At 43.2% G+C, this 25,498-nt stretch overlaps 2 protein-coding genes across 2 annotated transcripts in view; one reads left to right on the top strand and one right to left on the bottom strand.

Moving 5' to 3' along the window:
* The window catches only part of MAN1A2 (mannosidase alpha class 1A member 2), a 310,617-nt gene that overhangs the window by 173,414 nt on the left and 111,705 nt on the right, over positions 1-25,498 (top strand). The window contains exon 6 of the mRNA XM_050921239.1: positions 22,711-22,805. Within this exon, the coding sequence (XP_050777196.1) occupies positions 22,711-22,805 (95 nt within the window). The remainder of the gene's footprint in view (positions 1-22,710; positions 22,806-25,498) is intronic.
* On the bottom strand, positions 356-2,170 carry LOC127033328 (signal peptide peptidase-like 2B). Its single transcript, XM_050921344.1, has one exon. It carries the CDS (start codon positions 2,168-2,170, stop codon positions 356-358), a length of 1,815 nt encoding a protein of 604 aa, XP_050777301.1.

Below are 25,498 nucleotides of genomic sequence, written 5' to 3' on the forward strand. Positions count from 1 at the left end.
TAATTGTTATACATTATACTGTTGTACGAGTTCTTTATTTCCATGTGTTCATTTATGTTGACATCATTATTACCTAGAATTAGTTATGTAAAAGTGGTTATCCTTTTCTTTTTAAATAACATTAATAAAATGACTTGAAAAAAATCTTTGTACCTTTCTAGGATAACAACAACAAAATGGTACAGATGTCTAGTCAAAATAGTCGCATGCACATATCAGAACACGTTAAAGCACTGCAGTTTACAAAGATGATTTACATGTTATAGGTTTATTACTGCACTGAGATTGAATGTTCTTGCATTTTTGATCCATTTTCGAGGCAGACTCTTCAGTGATTGCAAAACCAGCATCATAATTACATGTTGACATTTTCTGGGTATGTTTGTGGAGCTTTTTCCTCTATCACAGAGTCTGACTCATTCTTCTCTGCTTTGAGAATTTCTCCCTTATGCTCACCATCATGTTGATTGACTGGTTCTTCTTTACATAGCATGGAGTCTGAGTTCTGTTCAACGTCTATGTTGAAATCGGTCAATTCTTCTGTCACTACAATGGAGTTATCTAGCCATTCTTCATTGAATGTGAAATTGATCAGTTTTTCTTCCCTTTCTTGTTGACACACTTTTGTATTTGAATCTCTTAGGGTATCTGGATAGCTGATCCCTGAGGAAGGACAAGATAAGTCCTCTGTAAAACCACTGCCTGTCCAAAAAATTGTGAGTTCTTTGCGCAGAAGAGCAACAATCAGGCTAGTGGTAAGCGTAAAGGGCACCAAGTAGAGGAGAGCTGGCTGACCCGTTTGCATTAATGCTGACACTACAAAGGTCACCAGGAGGCCATAGCTATAAGCTATGGTAGAAGCTACAAAATAGACTCTGGAGGAGTGCACCTGAATATCAAATCTGTGGCAGTAGGCTACCAGGAAACCAGGAATTACAATGTCACCAAGGCCGAGGATAGTAAAGGGGCTGTCATTAAAGGTTGATGCAGAGGATAATATTGGAACCTTCAACAAAAAAGGGATCTTTTCATGACTGACAGTGTCAGATGGTCCGAGAGCTGCCACTTCCATTATGCTCTTCCCAGACTTGGTTAGAAAAGGAGTGATAAATACGAAAAACACATCATAGACCAAAAGAGCGGCTAGAAACAAACTGCAGTTCTTCAAGGTAGGCATGCGGATTGTTTTTAGAACATAAAGGCAGATAGAGATTCCTAAAAAGTCTTGCAGGACCCAGGCCCACTGATCCTCATTTCTGAAGATCATCCATGTGATAGTGATGGAGACAGAAAATCCTGCTAGGAACAATGTCCTAACTTGTGGACCATTGTGAAAATATGGTAAATTGAGTTTGTATTCTCCAAATGGGAGTTTGTTCACAGAGGGAGACAAACAACTGTAAAGCCCAATGGATGCATATAGGCTAAAAAATCCTATCATTATATCCACTAAGTTATCGTAGAAGCAGTAGAGAGCAAGCAGCATGAAGGAGGACATTACTACACTTGCACAGATAAAGAGGACATCAGGGTCAATTGTTACATCATCAAAATCTTCTTCATTTTTGCATCTGCACTTCATGTCTTGCTGCCTTTTCTTCTCTATGTTTCCTGCCCAGTAGCCTCCAGTGACGACTGTGCCTACGGCAAGGATGAACATGAGCCCCATATTGTATCTCAAGAGCCTGCCCAAGTGTTTGAAGAATAAATATATTATGTCCATGTCATTGAGCAGATTTACAGGAGTAATGCTTTCCTCACAGTGACCCCAGTTGTGGCCCAGTCCACTGCCTCCTGTGAGGGATATTGGCGCATCTCCACCAAGGATTAATAGCACTTGTGTTCCATTTATTCTCTGGAGTCTGCCGTTCTCAAAGAAGTTGCAGTTACCCTTCCTCACTGAGGCGATTCTAGTGCTGAGTCCCCCCCCACCACCATCCTCCTCGCCAAAGGAGGAAGGAAGACAACACAAGGCTGAGTAAGTTAGGTCCTGATGTGGCTGAAGCCATTTGTTTTTGCCACTCTTATCCTGCAGTGATTGCACCCAGTGAGAAGGGAAGAGGAAGCAGTAATCCCCTCCCTTCTCTGGAATGACTCTGATGACTCCAAGGTGCTGAGCAAGCACAGGTGGAATAAGAAGCAGTAGGAGGCAGGACAGCAGCAGTGTCATCTTCTTTCCTGGGTTCTGCAGGTTCCAGGTGCCTTATCTCACCACACTCCCTGTCACATAGAAAGCTTTTCTCCTTGTGGCGAGACATCCACTCCTCCACCTGTTACATAATAAACTTTGGCTCCATGGAGATGAGCCCCGCCCTCTCTCTGTTACATAGCAAACCCCTCCTCCTCCTAGTCTGGGAGAGTCTCCATCCTGTTATATGACAAGCCTGTCCCCTTCCCCATGGATACAAACCTCACCCTGTCTGTTATATTGTGAGCTCTGTACCCTCACCCTGGAGACAAGTCCTGCTGCGCCTGTTATATTGCAAGTCTTACCATCTGCCCATGGAGACAAGTTCTGGCTTTTGCTGTCACAAAACAAGCTCCTTCCTCTCCTCAAGCAGCCTAAGAAGCCCTGCCCCCTTCTCATGTAGTTGTAGAGGCAGAGTAGCTAGTTCTTGTGGTTTTATCACCAATCTTGTGATTTCAGATTTTGTTTAAAATACTTCATAATTTCAGGAGCAACTGCCTTGTAAATAGGGTGACCAGATGTCCCGATTTTATAGGGACAGTCCCAATATTTGGGTCTTTTTCTTATATAGGCTCCTATTACTCCCAGCCCCCGTCCCAATTTTTCACATTTGCTGTCTGGTCATTCTACTTGTAAACATTTAACTTTAGTAAAGATTGCTGCCATCTGTCATTGTTTCCAGGATGTTTGCTTCCGGCTCCTCCTGTTTTTCACATGATAGAACCTAAGCTGGAGAGTATATAGAGAGCATGAGGGAGAGGAGACATGATATTAGGAGAAAGAAAGCAGGGAAAGAGAGTATTTCGAGAGACTCAGGCATGGGAAAGTGGGAGACATAAAAAGTAGGTGGGTGACCAGGAAATTGAAGGAGTAGAAGAGAGGTGGTTACCAGAGCCTTATGTTCCAAAAAGTGGTGTTACATGGGTTCTTTTTGTTTCTCCGCAGAACTAGGTCAGACACCCAGATTTTACCCAAATGAAGGGCTGCCCAGGAGCCTCCTGTCTGCAGTAGACTGTCATAAAGTTGAACAGATTTGTAATAAGAGAACTGTACTATTAGTTGTGTATATTGTCTTTTTGGCTAGCATCAGTGTTCTGAGTGTTCACAAAATGTGTGGCAGTGGCAACTGCCTTCCTGCACAGACAGGGAGTGCATGTATTGCTCTAGACATAATACAGTAGTAACAATTTCGGTGAGATCTAGGTGTCCCCCTTCGTGAGATGCTAAATTAATTTGGCCTTGCACAAGGACCTCTGCCTCATTAATAGCTTAGCCTTTAAAATGCATATAGACTCACTGATTTGTCTTTGTGATCTCACCCTTTTTGCCACATAAAATCAGCAGGTTTTATATATCCCATTGGGTTAACTGACAGAATGACCAGGATGCCATCTGTCACAGTTTTGGAGTAATAGCATCTGTAACACTCTGCTCCAGGGCCCCCTCCAGGAGTGCCACATTAGGTCTCAGATTGCCAGCTGTCACCTCTCTCTTGATGGGGACCCGTATCCCACTCCCTTACACTGTGTAATATCCTCAGCAAGGGAATTTGTCTGAAGGCCAGCACCTGTCCATCGCTTTCCTTATAAGGGCTGTGTACAACCCCTCCCCCACCACAAATGTATCAAAACTGGTAATTGCAGAGTTAAGGTGATATTGCCCCACATCACAACCACTCATCCCCACCTCTGATTTGGAAGCCAGCAGCTTGTTGCATCATTCTTTAGAAGTGGGGAATATTTTCCTTTGGTCACATGCGTGAACTGTAGAAAAGTAATTTAAAGATGTGCTGTAATTCATTATTAGACTCTTTAATTGTGATTGTGCAACTAGTAAGTAATGAGGGAAAGGCTCAGTGTGACCACTGTGATTTCTGTCAACGAGTAGAAATTGCTCACTGTCAGACCATGTTGAGGGTCCTGTTTTAATGTATGAATGGGAGTCCTGATTTGGAGTAGTGGTGGGCACAGAGAAAGTAGTAGATTTTTGTTGGACATAGATAAAGTGTTGTAATGTTCTTAGTTTCTCTTTCTATCCATACAAGAACAGAGTTAAAGTTTGTGGTTGAACTGTGTGCCATGTCACCTTAACTCTACATTTCCTGTTGTTCCAGTATTTGTGTATGTGTGTGTGTGGGGGGGGTATTGTAACTCTAATTTTCTTTTAATGGTTTACGTGGGAGAACCTTAACTTTGCATTTCCTGTTTTTCCAAGATTTGAATTTGGGGAATTAAAGTATCATGTTTAGCATGAGTAGCTAAGGACACTTAACTGTACATTTAGCAGTTTTGGTGTTTAAGTTTTGTTATATTTTAAGCTTGTAGTATCATTTTTGTCAGGAAAAATGACCATTCAATTATATAGTGCATGCAGTGTTAATTCTGTCATTTTCTGCATATGTACTATGAGGTAGCCTTTACTTACAGGATCACATTTTATTAAAATAACGTGGAGTCCAGTGGCACCTTAAAGACGAACAGATTTATTTGGGCATAAGCTTTCATGGGTAAAAAACATCTGAAGAAGTGGGTTTTCTACCCTCAAAAGCTTATGCCCAAATAAATCTGTTAGTCTTAAGGTGCCACTGAACTCCACATTGTTTTTGTGGATACAGACTAACACGGCTACACTTCAGATATTTGACACATATTATTAGTTCCACAAGGACCCCTATTTCATTCACTGCATAGGGTGGGCAATGCATGGTACCTCAGGTGCCAGTGCTCAAATGCTTACTTGATTTAGTGTTTCTTTTTTATTAATTCAATGTGTGGCTTCATGCCTTATTTACTGCACACAACTCAAATCCTTTATTCTTGGGCTTTTCTGTGGTGTTCATTAATATGGTATCTGAGCTCCTCATAAACATTAATGAAAATATCTCCACAACATCCCTATGAGAAATGGAGGTATTATCTCCATTTTACACATGGAGAACTGAGTTATGGACAGGTTTGTGGACAAAATATTCAAAAGTGTCCATTAATTAGGGTGCCTTTATAGTTGGAGACCTAACTTGACACACCTAGAGCCTAATTTTTCAAGGTGTTCACCCATAGCTTTCAGTTGTTGCTGAGTGCTTAGTGTTTCTGAAAATCAAACCCTTAGTGTATGAAGTTTGTGTACCCAGAAAATAAAGAACACACAGTTAGTGGTAACACACAGTTAGTGGTAGCCTCTGAAAATTCTGTTTTAATTGCATCAAATAGTAAGTCTATAATATAGCCAAGTACAGAACCCATGTCTCCTGGATTCCAATCAGTGACTTAACTGTAAAACCATTCTTTTTCTTCCTGCAGAGCTCTTCCTGCTGGAATACACAGAACTTCAGTTTCAACTATTTGTTAGGCAGCCATAGATTGCTGGCTATTAAGATTCTTGGGTTTTACTAATAGTTTTTGGAAGGGAGTAGTATCTAGTGGGCAGAGGAATTAGGACTCCTAGGTGATATTTATTTTTTAATTATACTTTTCCTTTACTTATAGCTGTTGGCCTCAAAGTGCTTTGTGAGAATGGGTTATGCAAGAATAATCATATTTGCAGACAGCATAACAAAGCATAGACTCATAGACTTTAAGGTCAGAAGGGACCATTATGATCATCTAGTCTGACCTCCTGCACAAAGCAGGCCACAGTATCCTACCCATCCACTTCTATAACAAACCCCTAACCTATGTCTGAGTTATTGAAGTCTTCAAATGGTGATTTGAAGACCTCAAGCTGCAGAGAATCCTCCAGCAAGTGACCCATGCCCCACGCTGCAGAGGAAGGCGAAAAACCTCCAGGGCCTCTGCCAATCTTCTCTGGAGGAAAATTCCTTCCCGACCCCAAAAATGGCAATCAGCTAAACCGTAAGCATGTGGGCAAGACTCACCAGCCAGCACTCAGGAAAGAATTCTCTGCAGTAACTCAGATCCCATCCCATCACAGACCACTGGGCATACTTATCTGCTGATAATCAAAGATCAATGGCCAAAATTAATTGCCAAAATTAGGCTATCCCATCATACCATCCCTTCCATAAATGTATCAAGCTTAGTCTTAAAGCCAGATATGTCTTTTGCCCTCACTAAACCCCTTGGAAGGCTGTTCCAGAACTTCACTCCTCTAATGGTTAGAAACCTTTGTCTAATTTCGAGTCTAAACTTCCTAGTGTCCAGTTTATACCCATTTGTTCTTGCGTCCACATTGGTACTAATCTTAAATAATTCTTCTCCCTCCCTAATATTAATCCCTCTGATATATTTATAAAGAGCAAGCATATCCCCCCTCAACCTTCTTTTGGTTAGGCTAAACAAGCCAAGCTTTTTGAGTCTCCTTTCATAGGACAGGTTTTCCATTCCTTGGATCATCCTAGTAGCCCGTCTCTGAACCTGTTCCAGTTTGAATTCATCCTTCTTAAACATGGGAGACCAGAACTGCACACAGTATTCTAGATGAGGTCTCACCAGTGCCTTATATAACGGTACTAACACCTCCTTATCTTTGCTGGAAATACCTCGCCTGATGCATCCTAAAACTGCATTAGCTTTTTTAACGGCCATATCACATTGGCGGCTCATAGTCATCCTGTGATCAACCAATACTCCAAGGTCCTTCTCCTCCTCTGTTACTTCCAACTGACGTGTCCCCAATTTATAAGTAAAATTCTTATTATTAATCCCTAAATGCATGACCTTGCACTTTTCACTATTAAATTTCATCCTATTACTATTACTCCAGTTTACAAGGTCATCCAGATCTTCCTGTATGATATCCCGGTCCTTCTCTGTGTTAGCAATACCTCCCAGCTTTGTGTCATCCGCAAACTTTATTAGCACATTCCTGCTTTTTGTGTCAAGGTCAGTAATAAAAAGGTTAAATAAGATTGGTCCCCAAACTGATCCCTGAGGAACTCCACTAGTAACCTCCTTCCAGCCTGACAGTTCACCCTTCAGTACGACCCGTTATAGTCTCCCCTTTAACCAGTTCCTTATCCACCTTTCAATTTTCATATTGATCCCCATCTTTTCCAATTTAACTAATGATTCCTCATGTGGAACCGTGTCAAATGCCTTACTGAAATCGAGGTAAATTAAATCTACTGCATTTCCTTTGTCTAAATAATCTGTTACCTTCTCAAAGAAGGAGATCAGGTTGGTTTGGCACGATCTACCTTTTGTAAAACCATGTTGTACTTTGTCCCAATTACCATTGACCTCAATATCCTTAACTACTTTCTCCTTCCAAATTTTTTCCAAGACCTTACATACTACAGATGTCAAACTAACAGACCTATAGTTACTCCGATCACTTTTTTTCCCTTTCTTTAAAATAGGAACTATGTTAGCAATTCTCCAGTCATAGGTACAACCCCCGAGTTTACCAATTCATTAAAAATTCTTGCTAATGGGCTTGCAATTTCATGTGCCAGTTCCTTTAATATTGTTGAGTGAAGATTATCTGGGCCCTCTGATTTTGTCCCATTAAGCTGTTCAAGTTTGGCTTCTACCGCAGATGTGGTAATATCTACCTCCATATCCTCATTCCCATTTGTCATCCTTCCATTATCCCTAAGCAAATAGATTTTGTCTATTATTCTTGAATGACCATGTGGCTATATGGATGAGATTTTCACCTTCCATGTTAGAGATGTCAGTTTTATTCCAGCTACACATGTGTGTCATTGTCCACCCTCTGTTGTTCATTTGTGAGATGGGAGACTCTTTGCTTCTCCCTAAAGTAGGGGTAAGTCTTCCTCAAGAAGGCAGCTTGTAAACTGCATAGAATTATGAGTAATAGTGGGCTAATGGGACTAGATCCTCAGTGAGTGTAAATCTGTGGGGGCCCATTCAAGTCAAATGAATTTGCCTCCATGGTCTCCTTGCTCTGAGTCTGGTGCTCCTTCACATAGACCAAAGGATATTTTGATATTGAAAGCAATGTTGGTGGTTCCATTTTGCCCATGTCTACAATGGATGAGGGGCTCTCTCTAAAGCACTCTCAAGGGATGCAATATCAGCTCTACCCTTGATTGCAGTTTCTCTGGCTGATGAACTTGGTGAGGATCATTAGCAGGCAGTAATAACCCTCCTTATATTGCAGCACTCTGAAGATGGTTAATTGGAGCTAATGTTCCAGAAAAGAACTCCAAATCTTTTATTTTCTGTACTTGGGTGCTCCCAAAACCAATGAAGAGCATAATCCTGATCCAGTGGAGTTCACTGATGTGTTTTTGCCTGTACCCCATGTACTTTTTAAGTTAAGAGTGAGCACATAAAGGTATAAGAACTTGCAAACAGAATGCCAATCAGTTATGGGAGATCCATAGTTCAGGACCCTCTCATTCAATTTGCATGAAACTTGATAGAAAAGTTTTACATTTGCTCCAGAATCACTTTCCTGATTTTCAACCCTGTAAGGCTTTATTTGCAAATTTTAGAGGGGAGTGAAAAATAGAGGGCTTATAATAGGAACTGGGCTACAGCCTTAACTATGAGAAGTCTACTAGCTTTTCCATAACGAGGAATATAAAGTTGTTCAAATCCATCGTTTCATGGTGTCATCAGCACTCTTTCTTGGGAAGCCTGTCTTCCATGATTTTCATCTCTCAGGTCACGTGAGAATTAATCACTTCCTTTTCTGACTGCAAGGACTCTTTCTCTCTGACTGAACCTGGATTCTGAATTTTAACCTCAAAAGCTTTTGGCTAGAAATGGAATACGTGAAACTTTAATCCTCTCCCTCTGTATTTTGACAAACAAATTCCTTCCTTGATTATTTGAAGTAGACTGCTCTGAACTGCTAGAAAATTGTTTGTCAGATATTTCCTTTAGAACTTTGAGAGTTTTGTTGAATATCGTTTTGTAATCCCCTTTGATTTTAACTATGTTTTAAGGATATTGTCAAATTACAGATAGATATTCTCTCAGAATATACATTTCCAGAATTACTGGCTACTTAATGAAAAGCTTCATGTGGACTTTCTAAACTCATAAATCAGCTCTACCTTGTTTGGCACAAAGAATGGATTGTCGATAGAGATAAAGAACTGCTTAAACTCACCCCCTCGACCCAGAATTCTTGTTTTTTCTTACAAGGTGGAACTTTATGGATCATAAAAACTCCAAATTTGATTGATAAAACCAAATAAAGAAACCCCAGCAGCAGCAAACAAGTAAAACACTAAAATAATGCCCTAAAAAAACAGAACCCTAGTAATGGATAGACGATCATTCCTTACATATGATACAAGCCTGAAATCGTATGAAATTTACACCATAGCATATTGCTGTTTAAAAAATCGTATTATGTAAAAAGAACAAAGCAAACTTTATTTTAGTGGTCTTTGCATGTGTGTAGGAGGATGAGGGCTATATGCCATCCTAACAAAGTATTCTCATCTATTTTATTTATTAACATCATAAAAGCGATGATTTATCATTTTATTTTCTCTGAACTAGGCTACTTATATTAAATCTACACAGCATAAAAAGCCCAATTATTTATTGTGTTTACCTTTGCTGGCCTCAGATATAAAACAGTTCTTTTATGTGATTGTCTTTTCTTATTTTGATAACCATCATCAAAGTAGCATCTCTTTCTGGGTGAGATGATAATAAAATTCAGGTGGATAAATTCACTCTGAAAGCTGTCATTGAAAATAGAGGAATAGGGATGTGGAATACCTGACAGGCTATTCACAGATAATCAAAACAATCCTTTTCCAGAAGATTGATATGCAGTGTATCTTTTGTTCAGGTTTCTTAAAGAAACTTATGGTGATGCATGCCAGTGAAATGGAATGAACCTTTTTGTCCTAAAACTGACTTAAATTTGTAAAGTACAGCCCTTCAGTCAGTGAAACAGCATGTTTCATGAACTGTTTGCAGACAGCTGGCTTTGCTTTCCATTAGAAGGGGCTTATCTACACTAATAGTTTACCAAAAAGTTGAAATACAGAGGAGAGAAGAGAATTACTATAAAGTTCCTAACTGTCAGGGTGGTTAAACACTGGAATAAATTGCCTAGGGAGGTTGAGGAATCTCCATCTCTGGAGATATTTAAGAGTAGGTTAGATAAATGTCTATCCGGGATGGTTTAGACAATATTTGGTCCTGCCATGGGGGCAGGGGACTGGACTCGATGACCTCTTGAGGTCCCTTCCAGTCCTAGAATCTATGACTCTATTGTGGATATCCCATCATATAAAGATTAAATTTTACTATATTGCCGAGAAATGAGCTCTGTGTTCTTAAGCGGTCATGAGAGCTCTGTTACTCTCTGATGTGACACCTCCCTACTGGCAATTTCACATTTTTTTCATATATGTCAGACCCCAGACACACATGCACACAAAACAGTACAGATTGTAATGCCAATCCTCGCCATTTCGTATGTTCTGGATTTTTCATAAATGGGAATATCGAGTTTGTCAAGGTTCCTTCCCCACTCTGAACTTTAGGGTACAAATGTAGGGACCTGCATGGACACTTCTAAGCTTATTTACTAGCTTAGATCTGGTAACTCTGCCACCATCCAGAAATTTTAGTGTCTGGCGCACTTCCTGTCCCCCCAAAACTCTCCCCTCCCTGGGTGGCCTTGAGGGACTTCACCAATTCCCTGGTGAACTCAGATCCAAACCCCTTGGATCTTAAAACAAGGAGAAATTAACCATATCCTCTCCTTTCCCCCATCAATCCCTGGTGAGTCCAGATCCAATCCCCTTGGATCTTAAAACAAGTAAAAATCAATCAGGTTCTTAAAAAGAAAGCTTTTAATTAAAGAAGAAAGGTAAAAATAATCTCTGTAAAATCAGTATGGAAAATACTTTGCAGGGTAATCAAATTCGTATAGCCCAGAGGAACGCCCTCTAGCCTTAGGTTCAAAGTTACAGCAAGCAGAGGTAAAATCCTCTCAGCAAAAAAAGGACATTTACAGGTTGAGAAAAAAAAATAAGACTAATCTGCCTTGCCTGGCTATTACTTACAATTTTGAAACATGAGACACTGATTCAGAAAGATTTGGAGAGCCTGGATGGACGTCTGGTCCCTCTTAGTCCCAAGAGTGAACAACGCCTAAAACAAAGAGCACAAACAAAGACTTCCCTCCACCAAGATTTGAAAGTATCTTGTCCCCTTATTGGTCCTCTGGTCAGGTGTCAGCCAGGTTTACTGAGCTTCTTAACCCTTTACAGGTAAAAGAAGCATTAACCCTTAACTATCTGTTTATGACAGAATTGGAGTTGAGAAATTATATTACCTCTATACTTGATACTGGTGCAGCCCAGTTCAGGCATCCACAATTCAAGAAGGATGTTGATAAATTGGAGAGGATTCAGAGCAGAGCCTTGAGAATGATTCATATATTTCAGCCTGAGAAGGGACCACTGAGATCATCTTGTCAGATTTCCTGTGTGCCACAGGCCATAAAATTTCCCCCAAATAATTCTTAGAGCGGATCTTTTAGAAAAACATCCAGTCTTGATTGAAAAATTGCCGGTGATGGAGAGAGAATGTTCCACAGCCTTTGGTAAAGTGTTCCAGTGGTTACTTACCACGGCTGTCAAAAAATGTATGCCTTATTTACAGTATTGGAAAACATGTCTTATAGTGGTACAGTCCAAGAGCTCAATCATTTAAGTGTAACCAAGGGCAGGTTAAGGGCTGACTTGATCACAGTCCTAAGTACCCAGATGGGGAACATATATTTGATAATGGGCTCTTTTGTGTAGTACACAAAGGTATAACAAGATCCAGTGTGTGGATATTGAAGCTAGACAAATTCAGACTGCTAATAAAGGCAGTGAGGGTAATTGAGCATGGGAGCAATTTACCCAGGGTTATGGTAGATTCTCAGTCACTGGCAATTTTACAATTCAGATTAGAGGTTTTCTAAAAGATCTGCTGTAGTTCAAACAGGAGTTGCTGTGATCATCTAGTTTCACCTCCTGCACGAGCACAGTGATCCCTTCTGACCTCATAGATTCCAAGAACAGAGGGGACCATTATGATCATCCTATAGAACACAGACAATAGCATTTCCCTGAAATAGTTCCTTTGTGAACTAAAAACATATCTTTTAGAAAAACTGGTGACCAGTTTGCCTGGCAGAATTTGGAGCATATTCACAGCTGCTGTAACTTAAACATAGCTGTCCCTGCCCCCAAAGGACTATTTCAGCATCTGAAGATAGCTGGAATACAGTGGCACTTTGGCAATGTCTTCTGTTTCCTTGGCCATACCCCCTACAACAAGACCTGCAAGGGTGATGGTGTAGTTCTGTTACAGTTGCTTTGCATCATGGGTATTCCTGAGTGGAGGGGGTGGGACATTGGGAAGTAGGACGTGGATTTGAGTGGCACGAGGACTGGGGTAGACTAGGGGCAGGGGCACCTGTCAATCCCACATTCTCCCTTCCCATGTCTGTGCCAACATATGGGGGGCTCCTGCCCCTCCAGGGGGGCTGAGTCCCCCCTCATATGAATATGCCTTGTTTCTCTGGGGGTGTCTGAGCCCTTTCACTGCCCCCAGTGCGTGCCAGGTTCTGAGGGGCATGAGTCCAGCTATAAGCATTGGACCCTCTCCCTGTGAGCTGAGTTCTGGGTGGGGCTTGCCCTTTTGGGTGGGGAGCTGAGAACAGGCATACTTTGTGCATACCACAGCATCTAAAGCATGCGGGGGTGGGGGGATGGACATGCGCTAAGATGAATTGAGCAGGTCACACATCTTAGAGCTATTTTTGCAGATAGCAGTCACCTCCATGGGGTATTCTCATTCCGTTGAGAGCATCTCATTGCAATGAATGAGCCATTTCACACTGTTCAGGCGCTCCTATGCTGCAAATGGATGTATACAGGAGTCCTTTCCCTCCATTGTGCTTCGGTCCTTCCTGTTTAAAGAACAATGCTTCAGAGTCCTCTAAAGTCCACCTGCTTGTGTGGATTTTCTTGACATTTGCTATCCCTTGTTGGAGTGCAGAAAATATTGGGTCATTTGGGTTGTAGGCCAAAAATAGGCATTTTGAAAAAAAGATTCTAGTGCAGTCTTTTTAATGCATGTCAAAATGTCTCATGCAGTATTGTTGTAGCTGTCTTGGTACCAGGATATTAGAGAGACAAGATAGGGAAGGTAATTATTGGATCAGCTGCTGTTCGTGAGAGAAACAAGCATTTGAGCTTACACAGAGATCTTCTTCAGGTCTGGAAAATATATATAATATACATTTCACCCACCTTTGGGGGACCCAAATTGCGTACGACATTTAAGAACATGTTCACTTTTTAGCTTGCACAGATTTGCAGACTGAAAGTATTATAGTGCATACATGCCAATAAAGAAAAAAAAGTGAGAGGATTTCTATGCAGCCACTTTGTGCTTGCCTATGTATAGGGCCCTGCTGCTGGCGCGGCGCTGCCTTTAGAGCTGGGTGCCTAGTCAACAGCCACTGCTCTCCAGCTTCCCAGCTCTGAAGGCAATTGTGGCAAAGTACTACCTCTCCTCTGCTAGCTCAGTCCTTCTTAGCCTTGGAGACACAGGCTTGGGCAAAGCAAAAAGCCCTTCACAGTCGCGCAGGGTCTGGTAGATCCCTTCTCAGTCAGGCCCTTGTTCTATTTTCCTCTCCTTCTGGGGAGAGTGCAATCTGCCTTGCAAGAAAAGTTTCAGAGTTCAGCTTCCCCTACTCGCTGGCAGCTACTCTACTTCTCTCCTACCCCCTGCTTCCCTGACAGGGAGGGTTTAAAAAGGTCTCCAGCCGTTGAGGCCAGCTGAAACTAATTAGCTCCCTGGTAACCCCTGTTCCAGCTGAACCTTATTCCTCCATGGTTAAGCCTTCTGGGACTAATTACTGCCCCTCTCCTGGTAGCTAAGTGTCCTGAGTTTGCCACATATCCCCCCCCACCCCCCGCTCAACCCTACGGGGTTGGGCTACTTGGGTCGGAAAGCAGTGCACCCTCAACAGGCCATCCACATAGCCATGTTGGGTTCCCGACCTGTGTCGCACCGTGAAGTGGAAGGGTTGAAGCGATAGGAACCATCTCGTTACTCTCGCATTTTTGTCGTTGTTTTGGTGCATCCACTGCAACGGGGCATGGTCCGTGACCAGGGTAAACCTCCGTCCCTGTAGATAGTAGCAGAGGCTTTCAACGGCCCATTTTACTGCCAAGCATTCCTTTTCCACTATGGCGTACTTCTGTTCCCTAGGCAGGAGCTTTCTACTGAGGAAGAAGATGGGGTGTTCATCATCTCCGACCATTTGTGAAAGCACTGCCCCTAGCCCTACTTCAGAGGCATCTGTTTGTAGGATAAACTCCTCGCTCCAGTCTGGGGCTATCAGTATGGGGTCTGTGCAGAGGGTCGTTCGCAGATCTGCAAAAGCGGCTTCGGCCGCAGCAGGCCATTTTACTATGTCTGGGCCCCGAGCCCTGGTCAGGTCCGTTAATGGGCATGCCCTGGTGGCGAAGTGGGGAATGAAACGTACCCCACGAGTCCCAGGAATGCTCGGACCTGTTTTTTCCGGAGTGGTCGGGGCCACTTCTGTATGGCGTCTAGCTTGTTGAGTTGGGGTCTTACCACGCCCCTCCCTACTATATATCCAAGGTATTTGGCCTCAGCTAACCCGATCGAACATTTGGAGGGATTTGCAGTCAGTCTGGCCTTTCTCAGGGTATCCAGGACTGCCTCTACCTTTCTTAGGTGCATCTCCCAGTCAGGGTTATATATGATGACATCATCAAGATAGGCAGCAGCGTACTCCCCATGGGACTGTAACAGTTTGTCCATCAGCCGCTGGAAGGTAGTGGGGGCCCCATGCAACCCAAAGGGAAGAACAGTGTACTGATATAGCCTTTCTGGGGTTGCAAAGGCCGTCTTCTCCTTGTCGGCTTTAGCCAGGGGGATCTGCCAATAGCCCTTAGTAAGATCAAGGATAGACATGAAATGGGCTTTTCCCAGTCAATAATACTTAATAATAATAAGATTATTAGTATTGTTATGTAATATAGGTGCAAGTAAGTGATGCAAATTTATGAACATATACTGAAATTATAATTCTTAAAATATGTTTGCCAGACAAACAGGAGCTACCTCACCCTAAACAAAGGAATATGGTTTCTCCACCTGCAGTTACTTCCAGTATTTTGGAAAACAATGAGAATGCATTTACATTACAGATGTCAAATTATTAAAAAAATTAATCACAATTAATCATGAGATTAAAAAGTCATGATTAATCACCGTTTTAATCACACTGTTAAATAATAATAGAATGCCATTTATTTAAATATTTTTGGTTGCTTTCTACATTTTCAAATATATTGATTTCAGTTACAATACAGAATACAAAGTGTACAGTGCTCACTTTATGTTACTATTTTTTATTACAAATATTTGCACTGTAAAAAAGATAAAAGAAATAGTATTTTTCAATTCAATACAAGTACTGTAATGCAATCTCTTTTTATTGTGAAAGTGAAGCTTAAAAATGTAGAAATTTTTAACATAACTGCATTAAAAAATAAAACAATGTAAAACTTTAGAGCTTACTAGTCCACTCAGTCCTACTTCTTGTTCAGCCAATCACTAAGAAAAACAAGTTTGTTTACATTTATGGAGATAATGCTGCTCACTTCTTATTTACAATGTCACTTGAAAGTGAGAACAGGTATTCACATGGCACTTTTGTTGCTGGCGTTGCAAGATATTTATGTGCCAGATATGCTAAACATTCGTATTCCACTTCATGCTTCGACCACCATTCCAGAGGATGTTTACATGCTGATGATAGGTTCTGTTCGATAACAATCCAAAGCAGTGCGTACTGATGCACGTTCATTTTCATCATCTGAGTCACATAAAAACCCATTTCCGCATCAGAGTGTTACTCTTTCAAGACTCTCTTGCAGCATGTGCCATATCTAGTCCCTCTCAGATTTTGAAAGGCACTTCAGATTCTTAAACCTTGGGTCGAGTGCTGTAGCTATCTTTAGAAATCTCAAATTGGTACCTTCTTTGCCTTTTGTCAGATCTGCAGTGAAAGTGTTCTTAAATTGAACAACATATGCTGTGTCATCATCTGAGACTGCCATAACATGAAATATATGGCAGAATGAGGATAAAATTGCAGTGCACGAGAGATACAGTTTCTCCCAAGAGAGTAGTCACAGATTTAATTAACGTTTTTGTTTTTTTTTAACAAGCGTCATCAGCATTAGAGACTTGTGTACTCTTCAGGGACTAATGCACTTGAACCAGTATTTGCAGTGACACCCCAAATAGCATGTTCAAAACAGATTGGGATATATTAGTCAACTGGACCACCACACTGGAAGTCCTTAGGTTAACATAGAGAAATGAAGGTTAAAGCATTCTGGTCAAGCCATAATTCATCAGTGACGCTGTAGTGAACTCCATTTTCAGGTTCTGTCTCTCTCTCTAACTTCCTTCCTTAGTCAGTTCCCAGGTGAGAGAGCCCACAGACTTTTTCCAGAGCCCTCACTTATTCTCCCATCTCAAACCTCTCAGCCCTTTGTTCTTGAGTAGGGGGGGGTCTCTGCTCAGCTTCCCTACTGAAAGTGTCAATCCCTATTTCTCAAATTGTTTCTCTTGGACCCCTTGTTGATCTGAGTTGATTTCAGTCAGTTCCCTACTGACTCTATTCATTCTACCCAGGCAGAGAGGTGACACACACACCTATGTCTCTTAGGTCTTGTCTACACTATCAAGTTTTGTTGACAAAAGTGATGTCGACACTCAGAAATCGGCATAATAAAAGTCAGCAGAGGGCGTCCACAGTTGAGGCACTATCATCGACAGTGTGAGCATTGCACTGTGGGTACCAGCTCGGTACCATCTGTTGCTAGGTGTTGTGGGAAGGTGGACCAGATCACGGTGCATCTTGGAACCTGGCTCAGTGTCCTGTGATGTATTGCTTTTTGTTCCAGAACTTGGTAGGCTTCCGACTTTCTTTCGTGGTATTTTTCAATGGCCCTTCTTTGCTGTGCACCCTGGCATCTTTATGAGAAGGGATGGATCCCGCATTGCTCTCCTGTGCTCTGCTAACTGCCACGAAGACATCGTGGATGGCAGTGCAGTTAGTTGCAAAGTTCCTAATTGAAGAAGACTCCCAGTTGCCTGACATGCTGTGTGATTTGGATAGGAGCAACTTTATATTGCTTTTGGCATTCACAGAGCAGCTGAACATGGAACGTCGTTTCTGGGCTTGGGAAACAAGCACTGAATGGTCGGATCATGTTGTCATGCAGGTGTGGGATGATGAGCGGTGGTTACAGAACTTTCAGATGCAGAAAGCCACCTTCCTGGAACCGTGTGTGGAGCTCACCCCAGCACTGTGGCACAAGGACACCAGAGCTGTGTGTAGGTCCAGCTATCATTATGAAAGTTGTCTGAGGGGGTGGAGTGAAGGGGAAACCGAGACATCCTGGAAAGTGGAAAGAACTGCGTGGGTAGAGTTGGGGGGCGGGGGAGGCACGGAAAAGAGTTCTGAATGTGCTGCAGGAGAGGGTAGGCATGGATCTGCTCAGTCTGCAGCACTATTAAGGACTTTAGCATCTGCGTTTGCCCCTCCATGACTTTAATCATCTGCTCAGTAGTGTCCTTAACAAATGCCTGATTTTCTTTTCTGTCCTGCTTTTCAGCTTCTCTCCAATCCTTTTGTTCCCTTTTCTCTGCATTGGAAGAGTGCAGTACCTCCCAGAACATGTCTTCTTTGCTCTGTCTTGGGTACTTTCTTATCTGGGGGAGACACTCGTCTCATGTGTATGGGTCACATGAAGGTCACATCTGCCAAAGCACAAGAACAATGCACAGAAGCATAATTGTTAAATTCACTCACAGCATTGAAACATTTCAGTAAAATACGCCTTTTGTGACATAACAATCAGTTTCTCACTGACCTTTGGCAAGCACACATCTCTGCAAACTCCCAAAGCATGATGAGTGTTGGGGCGACACTCCACATGGGGAAAAGAGCACTCACTCTGCAAGGGTTGTGGTGCAGCCAACTAGGGGAAAAAATCTAAACTTCTCCCACACTTTTCCACAGGTGGAAGCAGGACCGGTGCAACCATTTAGGCAACCTAGGCGGTTGCCTAGGGCACTGGGATTTGGGGGGGTGCCATTTTCTTCGGCAGTGACCGCGGAGGCCGGGTCTTCATCTGCCCCCGTCGCTGCCAGCATTTAGGTGGAGGGAGCTGTGGAAGGGGAGCGTGGGGAGGGCCGCCTGCAGCAAGTAAGGGGGGGGGGGCACGCAGGGGAACTTCCCTCCCCAGCTCACCCCTGCCCCGCCTCCTCCCCAAGCACGCCGTGGCTGCTTCACTTCTCTCTGCCATGGAACCTTCGGCAGAAGATTGCCAAGAACTTCCAGGAAACTTTCCTGGAGCTCTCTCTGGAGGATTCCCGTAAGATCTCAGCATGCATCAAAACCTTGTTCCACCATACTGATTAGCTACACAGGGAAATGTCCAGCTCACAGAAACACAGCCAGACTTCTACATTTCTATACCCTGCGCCCACCTCCTCACTACAGAAACCACAGCCACTGATCAGGCATCTCTTCATCTACTTCTTGCTTGTAAGAGAGCAACTACTGAGACTGACTAGACACCTCTGGAGTGGTGAATAGTTCCTGGCTGCCTGCTCCACCAGGTGACCCCTCCAGGAGTTCCACATTGTCATCTAACTCCACCTCTTCATCAATGAATTTGTCCTCCAGGTGAGGTCCTCTTTCCACACCATCCAGGCCAGCTGAAGTATGCACAGGGCTCTTGGCTGTGGAGGTGGGGTTGCCACCAAGGATAGTGTCCAGCTACTTACAGAACCGGCAGGTTTTAGGTTCAGTACTAGAGTGATGGTTTGCCTCCTCGACTTATGGTACGCCTGGCTCAGCTCCTTTATCTTCGCTCTGCACTGCAACGTGTCTCAATCATAGCCCTTTTTGCAAAAGCCTCAATAAATGTAACTGTAGATATCCCAATTCATATGGCTCAAACGCAGCTGAGACTGCAAGGCCTCCTCTCCCCATATACTGAGCAGATCCAGCAGCTCTGCAGTAGTTCAAGCAGGAGGGCATTTGCTGCAATAACCTGCCATGATCACCTGGGAAGATGCAATGAGACCTCTCCATGCCAAATGGAATTTAAAAAATTCTAAGGGGGCGGGGTGGATGGTTATTTACCTGGGTGCAGGGCAGTGGAGTTCAAACTACTGACCAGAGTGGTCACGATGGGCATTGTGGGACACCTTCTGGAGGCCAATTAAAGCGATAAAATCAAGCGTGGTGCCTACACTGGCACTTTGTCGACAAAAATTTAGAGGAAAAAGACTTATGCCTGTTTTCGAGGTGGTTGTATTTTTTTGCCAAAACAGGGCATTTTTGCTGCCAAAAGTCACATCGCAGTGTGTGCGCATTCACTGTTTGTAGAGTAGACAAGGACTTAGTCAGCCATGAGAGCAAACTTAATTATTTTTTCCCCCACTGAGTAGCAATGCAAAATATAGAGGAAAGTGAGGCATACCTAGAATTCATGAAAATGTTACAGGAAATTCCCACTTCATCACAAGTATGCAAATATGTATTATTTCTATGCAGAATTGTGTAGGTTTTGCCAGTATCAGGGCATAAGGCTTTTATTACAAAGGATATTGTCAGCAGTGAGCGGGAATATGAGAGGATTCTAGTGCTTTAATCATGGGTAAGCAAAATGTAGGGTCAGATAATATCCTGTGAATAAGTGTAAGGAAGTTGTAAAAGGCTGTGAAGTGGTTTTTAAATTGTACACATGTGATATTCTTTCTGGGGAGTTGGTTCAGTGTGTGAGTTACACTGGGATCTGGAATCTCCTGAATCTTATAATGTCATGGGCCAGAGTGAGTATGTGCTATGTGCATTTTGAGGCATTGTTCAAAGAGCATAAAGAGAAAGTAGCATGAGCAGCCCTCCCCCGCCCTTTAATAGTGTTAGATGGACTCTTGTGGGTGGGAGGGAACAGATTGTAAAAAGAAGTGAAGAGCTGGTACATTTCATCAACTGTGGGGTTGGCAGAGTAAAGATATATGTGTTAATGGGGCATATTGGGACACTTCTGAAAGAGGGCAGAGTTAAGGTTGCCCATGCAATGTTAACTGAGTGTTTCCTGATTTTCAGAAGTTTGAATTTTGCTCAACTCAACATTCTGCAATGGGACAACATGCCACCAAGCAACCTTAACTCTGTGTTAATGTAGCTTTTTGCACTGAATACACTCAGGCCTTGGCTACACTTGAGCGTTACAGTGCTGTTGGTGGCTTTACAGCGCTGTAACTCACGCCCCATCCGCACTGGCAAGGCACATACAGCGCTGTATCTCCGTGGCTACAGCGCTGCTTGTACTCCACCTCCCCTAGAGGAATAAAGAGAATAGCGCTGCTGCTGCTGCAGTGCTGGGGTGCCAGTGTAAACAGGGAATAATCTTAGTACGCTGTGACTGACCTCCAGAAGCTTCCCATAATCCTTTTAAGTGAAGGTTTTGCTCTTTGTTTTGTTGTGATGCCTCTCTTTGTTTTGTTGTGAACTTTGGGCTCCCGGAGCTGCTTATCAAAAAAACAAACACAGCCACTTTTTGCTGTGAATGAGCAGAGGCAGGGGGGCTCCCTTTGGAACGCCCACAGCTAGTGTTTGCTTGAGGAGAGGGGGAGGAAGGGGGCTTGAGGAGAGAAGCAGCGCGGCGGGTGGGAGGGAGGGGGGTCTGCTTCGGAGCGGCTGCTTATCTGTTCTGTGAGGAAAAAAACTGCTGTTTGCTTTCAGTGAGTGAGAGAAGAGTAGGGGAGGGGGTCGGAACTTGGAAGGCAGGACACTGACACAGCGTCCGCTCCAAAAATCCACTCTCTCTCTCCCCCACGCTCCCTGTCACACTCCACTCCCCCCCTTTTGAAAAGCACGTTGCAGCCACTTGAACGCTGGATAGCTGCCTGTAATGCACCTCTCCCAACACCGCTGCAGATGCTGCAAATGTGGCCACGACAGTGCACTGGTAGCTGTCAGTGTGGACGGACTACAGCGTTTTCCTACCAGCTGTATGAAGACAGGTTTAACTCCCAGCGCTGTACAGCTGCAAGTGTAGCCATACCCTTAGACTTTTGTAAAGCATTTGACTCAGTGCCAAAAACATTCTATTTAAAAGATTAACAATTAGCACTCTACAGCATCAATAACAGGGCTGCCGGGGGGGGGAGGGGCAAGTGGGGCAATTTGCCCCAGGCCCCAGGCCTCACAGGGGTCCCCACGAGAATATAGTATTCTATAGTATTGCAACTTTTTTATGGAAGGGGCTCCCCAAATGGCTTTGCCCCAGGCCTCCTGAATCCTCTGGTTGGCCCTGATCAATAAAGCACACATTAAATGAATTCAGAACTGGCTGACTTGTCTCAAAAAGTAGTAGTCAATAGGAAATCATCATCAAATGGGGATGTTTCCAGCAGAGTTCCACAGGGATCAATTTTAGGACCTTAACTCTGGGTTAACTAAGTTTTTTGCCATTTAATAATACAAAATGGAACAAGCATAGGCTCAGGTGTGGTTTCCACAGATACTGTGACAATGTGACAGGTTCCAGAACCCTGCATAGGTGAACCACTCTAAATTCAGGTGCTAGAATGCTGCATAAAGATGCAGATTATTTACTGTTGACTGTTGTTAGGTGGGCTTTATTAGCTCCAGTCATATAGAAAATGGTTTGGAATCATTCTTATGAGGCAGAGGGACCTAGACTAGAGACTGAGCAGAATTTATCCTTCTGGGAAATCAGACTTAGGGAGAAATCTTAGGCTGAGATTTTTTTAAAGATCGTTTTTGAAGGTGTTTTCAAATACCTAATATTAATCGAGAAAAAAGGTGGATGACGTGATCTTGATTGGACTAACTTCTGCTGGTGAGAGAGACAAGCTTTTGAGTTTACACAGAACTCTTCTTCAGGTCTGGGAAAAGTACTCAGAGTTTTACAGCCAAATACAAAGTAGAAGAGATTGTTAAGCATGAAGAGTTAACAGGTCGCAAGAGACTATTCAAGGTGAAGTGAGGAGTTAATGGTCTCTGTGACACTCTGAGTACCTTTCCCAGACCTGAAGACGAGCTCTGTGTAAGGTTGAAATCCTGTGCCTTTCACCAGCAGAAGTTGGTTCAATAAAAGCTATTACCTCACCCACCTTGTGTGTCTAATATCCTGGGACCAACACGGCTACAACAGCAAATAAGAGTAATTGGATTTTTTTCATATTCTTCAGTGTGTATCCAAGGAGCAGCATTGTTGAGCATGAAAGCTCAAAATTGAAACTTCATGTTCAAATCTTAGTGAAATGTGGAAAGTGAACAAATAAAAATAAAATCATAAACGTGAATAGAGAACAGAAAAAAAATTGGTTTTTATAATCTAAAGTTTTCCTAATGGAATCAGGGGGATATATATGTTTTAAAGTGACAATCTCTATTTAATTTATAGTAAGCTAAAGAAAACCAGGTTTGTTAGAAATTCATCCTTCTGTCTACTGTCACAGGTGTTCAAGCTCAAAGCAGTGCAGCTGGCAGGAAAGCTCCTTCCGGCATTTAACACACCCACAGGCATTCCCTGGGCAATGGTGAATCTGAAAAGGTAACAGATTTTCTTTTGTCATAGTTTTAAACCAAAAATTGTAATGGCACATCTCTGTCCTTTCTAGGTAGAGGAAGTGTGGAAGATACAGCCGAAGTGATATTCACTACACTTGAGAGTAAATATACTAGGAGCCTGAGGACTCTGCCTCATGTGCATTAACATTAACTGTAGCAGATTGTGACTGCTTTCATTTTGCATATGAAGGTTTGGCCCACTATAGCTCCATGGCTATTATGCAATGCTATATGTTGGCCAAGAACCTCTAGTCAAAAGGGGCACATGAGCATTTTATAATGGGACCTGCAGTCTCTGTAGACCACACCTGGTCCAGGCAACATAGTTAAACTCTATGAGCTTCATGTGTTGTGTGGGCTATGTGTTTGCCACACCTTTCTCAACAAAGGTTCAAAATACTTGTAAAGATGAAAGGACTGATTATCCACCCAGTCATACCAGTTTCACGCTGATGTAAATCTACTGATTTAGTGGAGTTACTCCTGATATACATTGGTGTAACTGGAAGAAGAGTCTTGACTGATGGTTACATATAATGTATAATGTCCTTCTCTGGCTTAGTCATCTCACATTTATATTTTTATATTACATTTTAAATTAATGTTTGTATGTACTTTATTTATTGATTGTGTAGCACCCTGGGTTTCACAGTCATTATTCCAGTTTAATGTAGCCTCAAAAAAATCTAAATTCTAAGATGACTACATTAAGAGGGAGCTAAGTTTGAGAGTACATATAAATAATTTATGGTAAAGTATGAAAGATGTTTGAAATTATCCCAAAACAAAGCACTATAAATCCAGGAAATTCAGAATTAAGATTAAACTAAATTGAAATCCAAATATGTTAAGGTATGGATATGAACAATTAGTACACCCAAATAACCATAACTCTACCCTATAATGACACTACGCAATGAGCATATGATTAACATATTTTAATATTTGTGGTTTCAGATTAAATCAAACTGATTTTTAAAGACACATTAGATTTTGTTCTTTCTCTTTTGTTTTCCACCTTTATTTCTTCAGGCTGAAGTTAAGGTTGTTTGGATGCCCTATAGCAGGGGTTCTTAACCTTTTTCTTTCTGAGGGCCCCTTCAACATACTATAAAAACTCCAGGGCCCAGCAAGGGTGAGAGAGGGAGATTCGGGGCTCCGGGCCAGGAGTGGGACCCTTATGCATGCAGGTGTAGGTTGACTTCTATTTTGGGGCGGCAAGGACTGGCACGGCTTGAGCCAACTCTGCACAGCAGGGTCCAGGGAGGAAGCACCACCTCCACTCCCTGACTCACCTCAGCAGGCCACTCACCCTGTCTGGACTGTGGAGGGATGCAACCAAAACATAGAACTCAAAGGGGGGCTCAGCTCAAAAAGTTTGAAAACCACTCAGGGTGCAGACAAGGGATAGCTCGAGATTGTGTGCAGTGAGGGTGCAGGCAGGGGATAGGTCAGAGTGCAGGGAAGGGGGTAGCGAGGGGTTGTGGTTGGGCAGAGGGGTAGCTCAGGGTGCAGCGAGAGGGGTAGCTAGAGGCTGTGTACCAGGAGGGCTCCTCCTGGAATGGCTGCTCCCCAAGGGTTCTCCTGGCCCCAGAGTCAGGTTCCCCCGCCCGGGCAACTCTTACAGGCTGCGTGAGCAGTCAAAGGGGGCTGGGAGCTGAGGAACAGCTGCAACCCTGGGCACCAGCAGCAGACAGGGGAATGTCATGGCTGCCCGCTCCGTGGCACCACCAGCCAGAGGAGCAGCTGCCCCGCACCGCCTGGCTCCAGCTTCCCCTCTGTCTACGTCCTGGCCAGAGGGCAGAGCCTTAGGAGGACTAGGGGAGAGGAGGAGGTGAGGGAGTGGAGCTGCCCCTGGAACTACCCCACTCTGGGTAAGGCACTGTAGTTTTGGGCAGCAACACCCTTGTGCCCCCTCAACTCTGCCCATGTGCTCAGGGCTTCTGCTTGAGTTCGGGCTTCAGCTCCACTGATTCTGGCTTCAGCCAGGGCTGGAGGGCACAGGGGCTTGGGGCTTCAGCCCTGGAGCAGAGACCTGGCTTCCAGCTTCAGCCCCAAGAGGGGGTGGGGCACTGAGGCTCGTGGTTTCAGCCCCACAGCTCCCGCTTCAGCTCTGCAGGGGAGAGGAGGAGGGGGGCGGTGCCGGGACTCAGGGCACCGGGTTTCAGCCCCAATCCCATTTGAGAACTAGTGCCCTATAATGCATTTCCATACTTTGCCATTTTATTATTTCTTTAAATTTAGAAACTTATCTCTGAAGTGCCTGGGTTTGTAATGTTTGGGGTTGGGATAATCACAACATCTCTGTAATATATTTTACCCTAAATTACCGTCAAGCATTGTGAACCTTAACTCCACGTTCACAGTTGGGAATTTCCATATGGGTGTTTATGATTGTTTTTTGAAATTATTAAAAATGTCAACGTGAACGCTGAACAAGAAAGTCAAAAGCAATGATTCTCTAAGATTCATCTAATGATTTGTAGGTATGTCGTATGAACTGGAAATCATTAAAAATATGTAACTGTTAGAGTCTGATTCACTGGTACACTGTGGCTGCTTTAGGCTGCTCTGGAGCAACACAAAGCAGCCAGAGCATACTGGCCAGTTAAACTAGGTTTACAGCTGCTTTGCATTGCAAGAGCAGTGCAAGTCAGCAGGAGATATATCCCATTT

The sequence above is a fragment of the Gopherus flavomarginatus genome, chromosome 1 (genome assembly GCF_025201925.1).
Source record: "Gopherus flavomarginatus isolate rGopFla2 chromosome 1, rGopFla2.mat.asm, whole genome shotgun sequence".
Classification (NCBI taxonomy): Eukaryota; Metazoa; Chordata; order Testudines; family Testudinidae; genus Gopherus; species Gopherus flavomarginatus.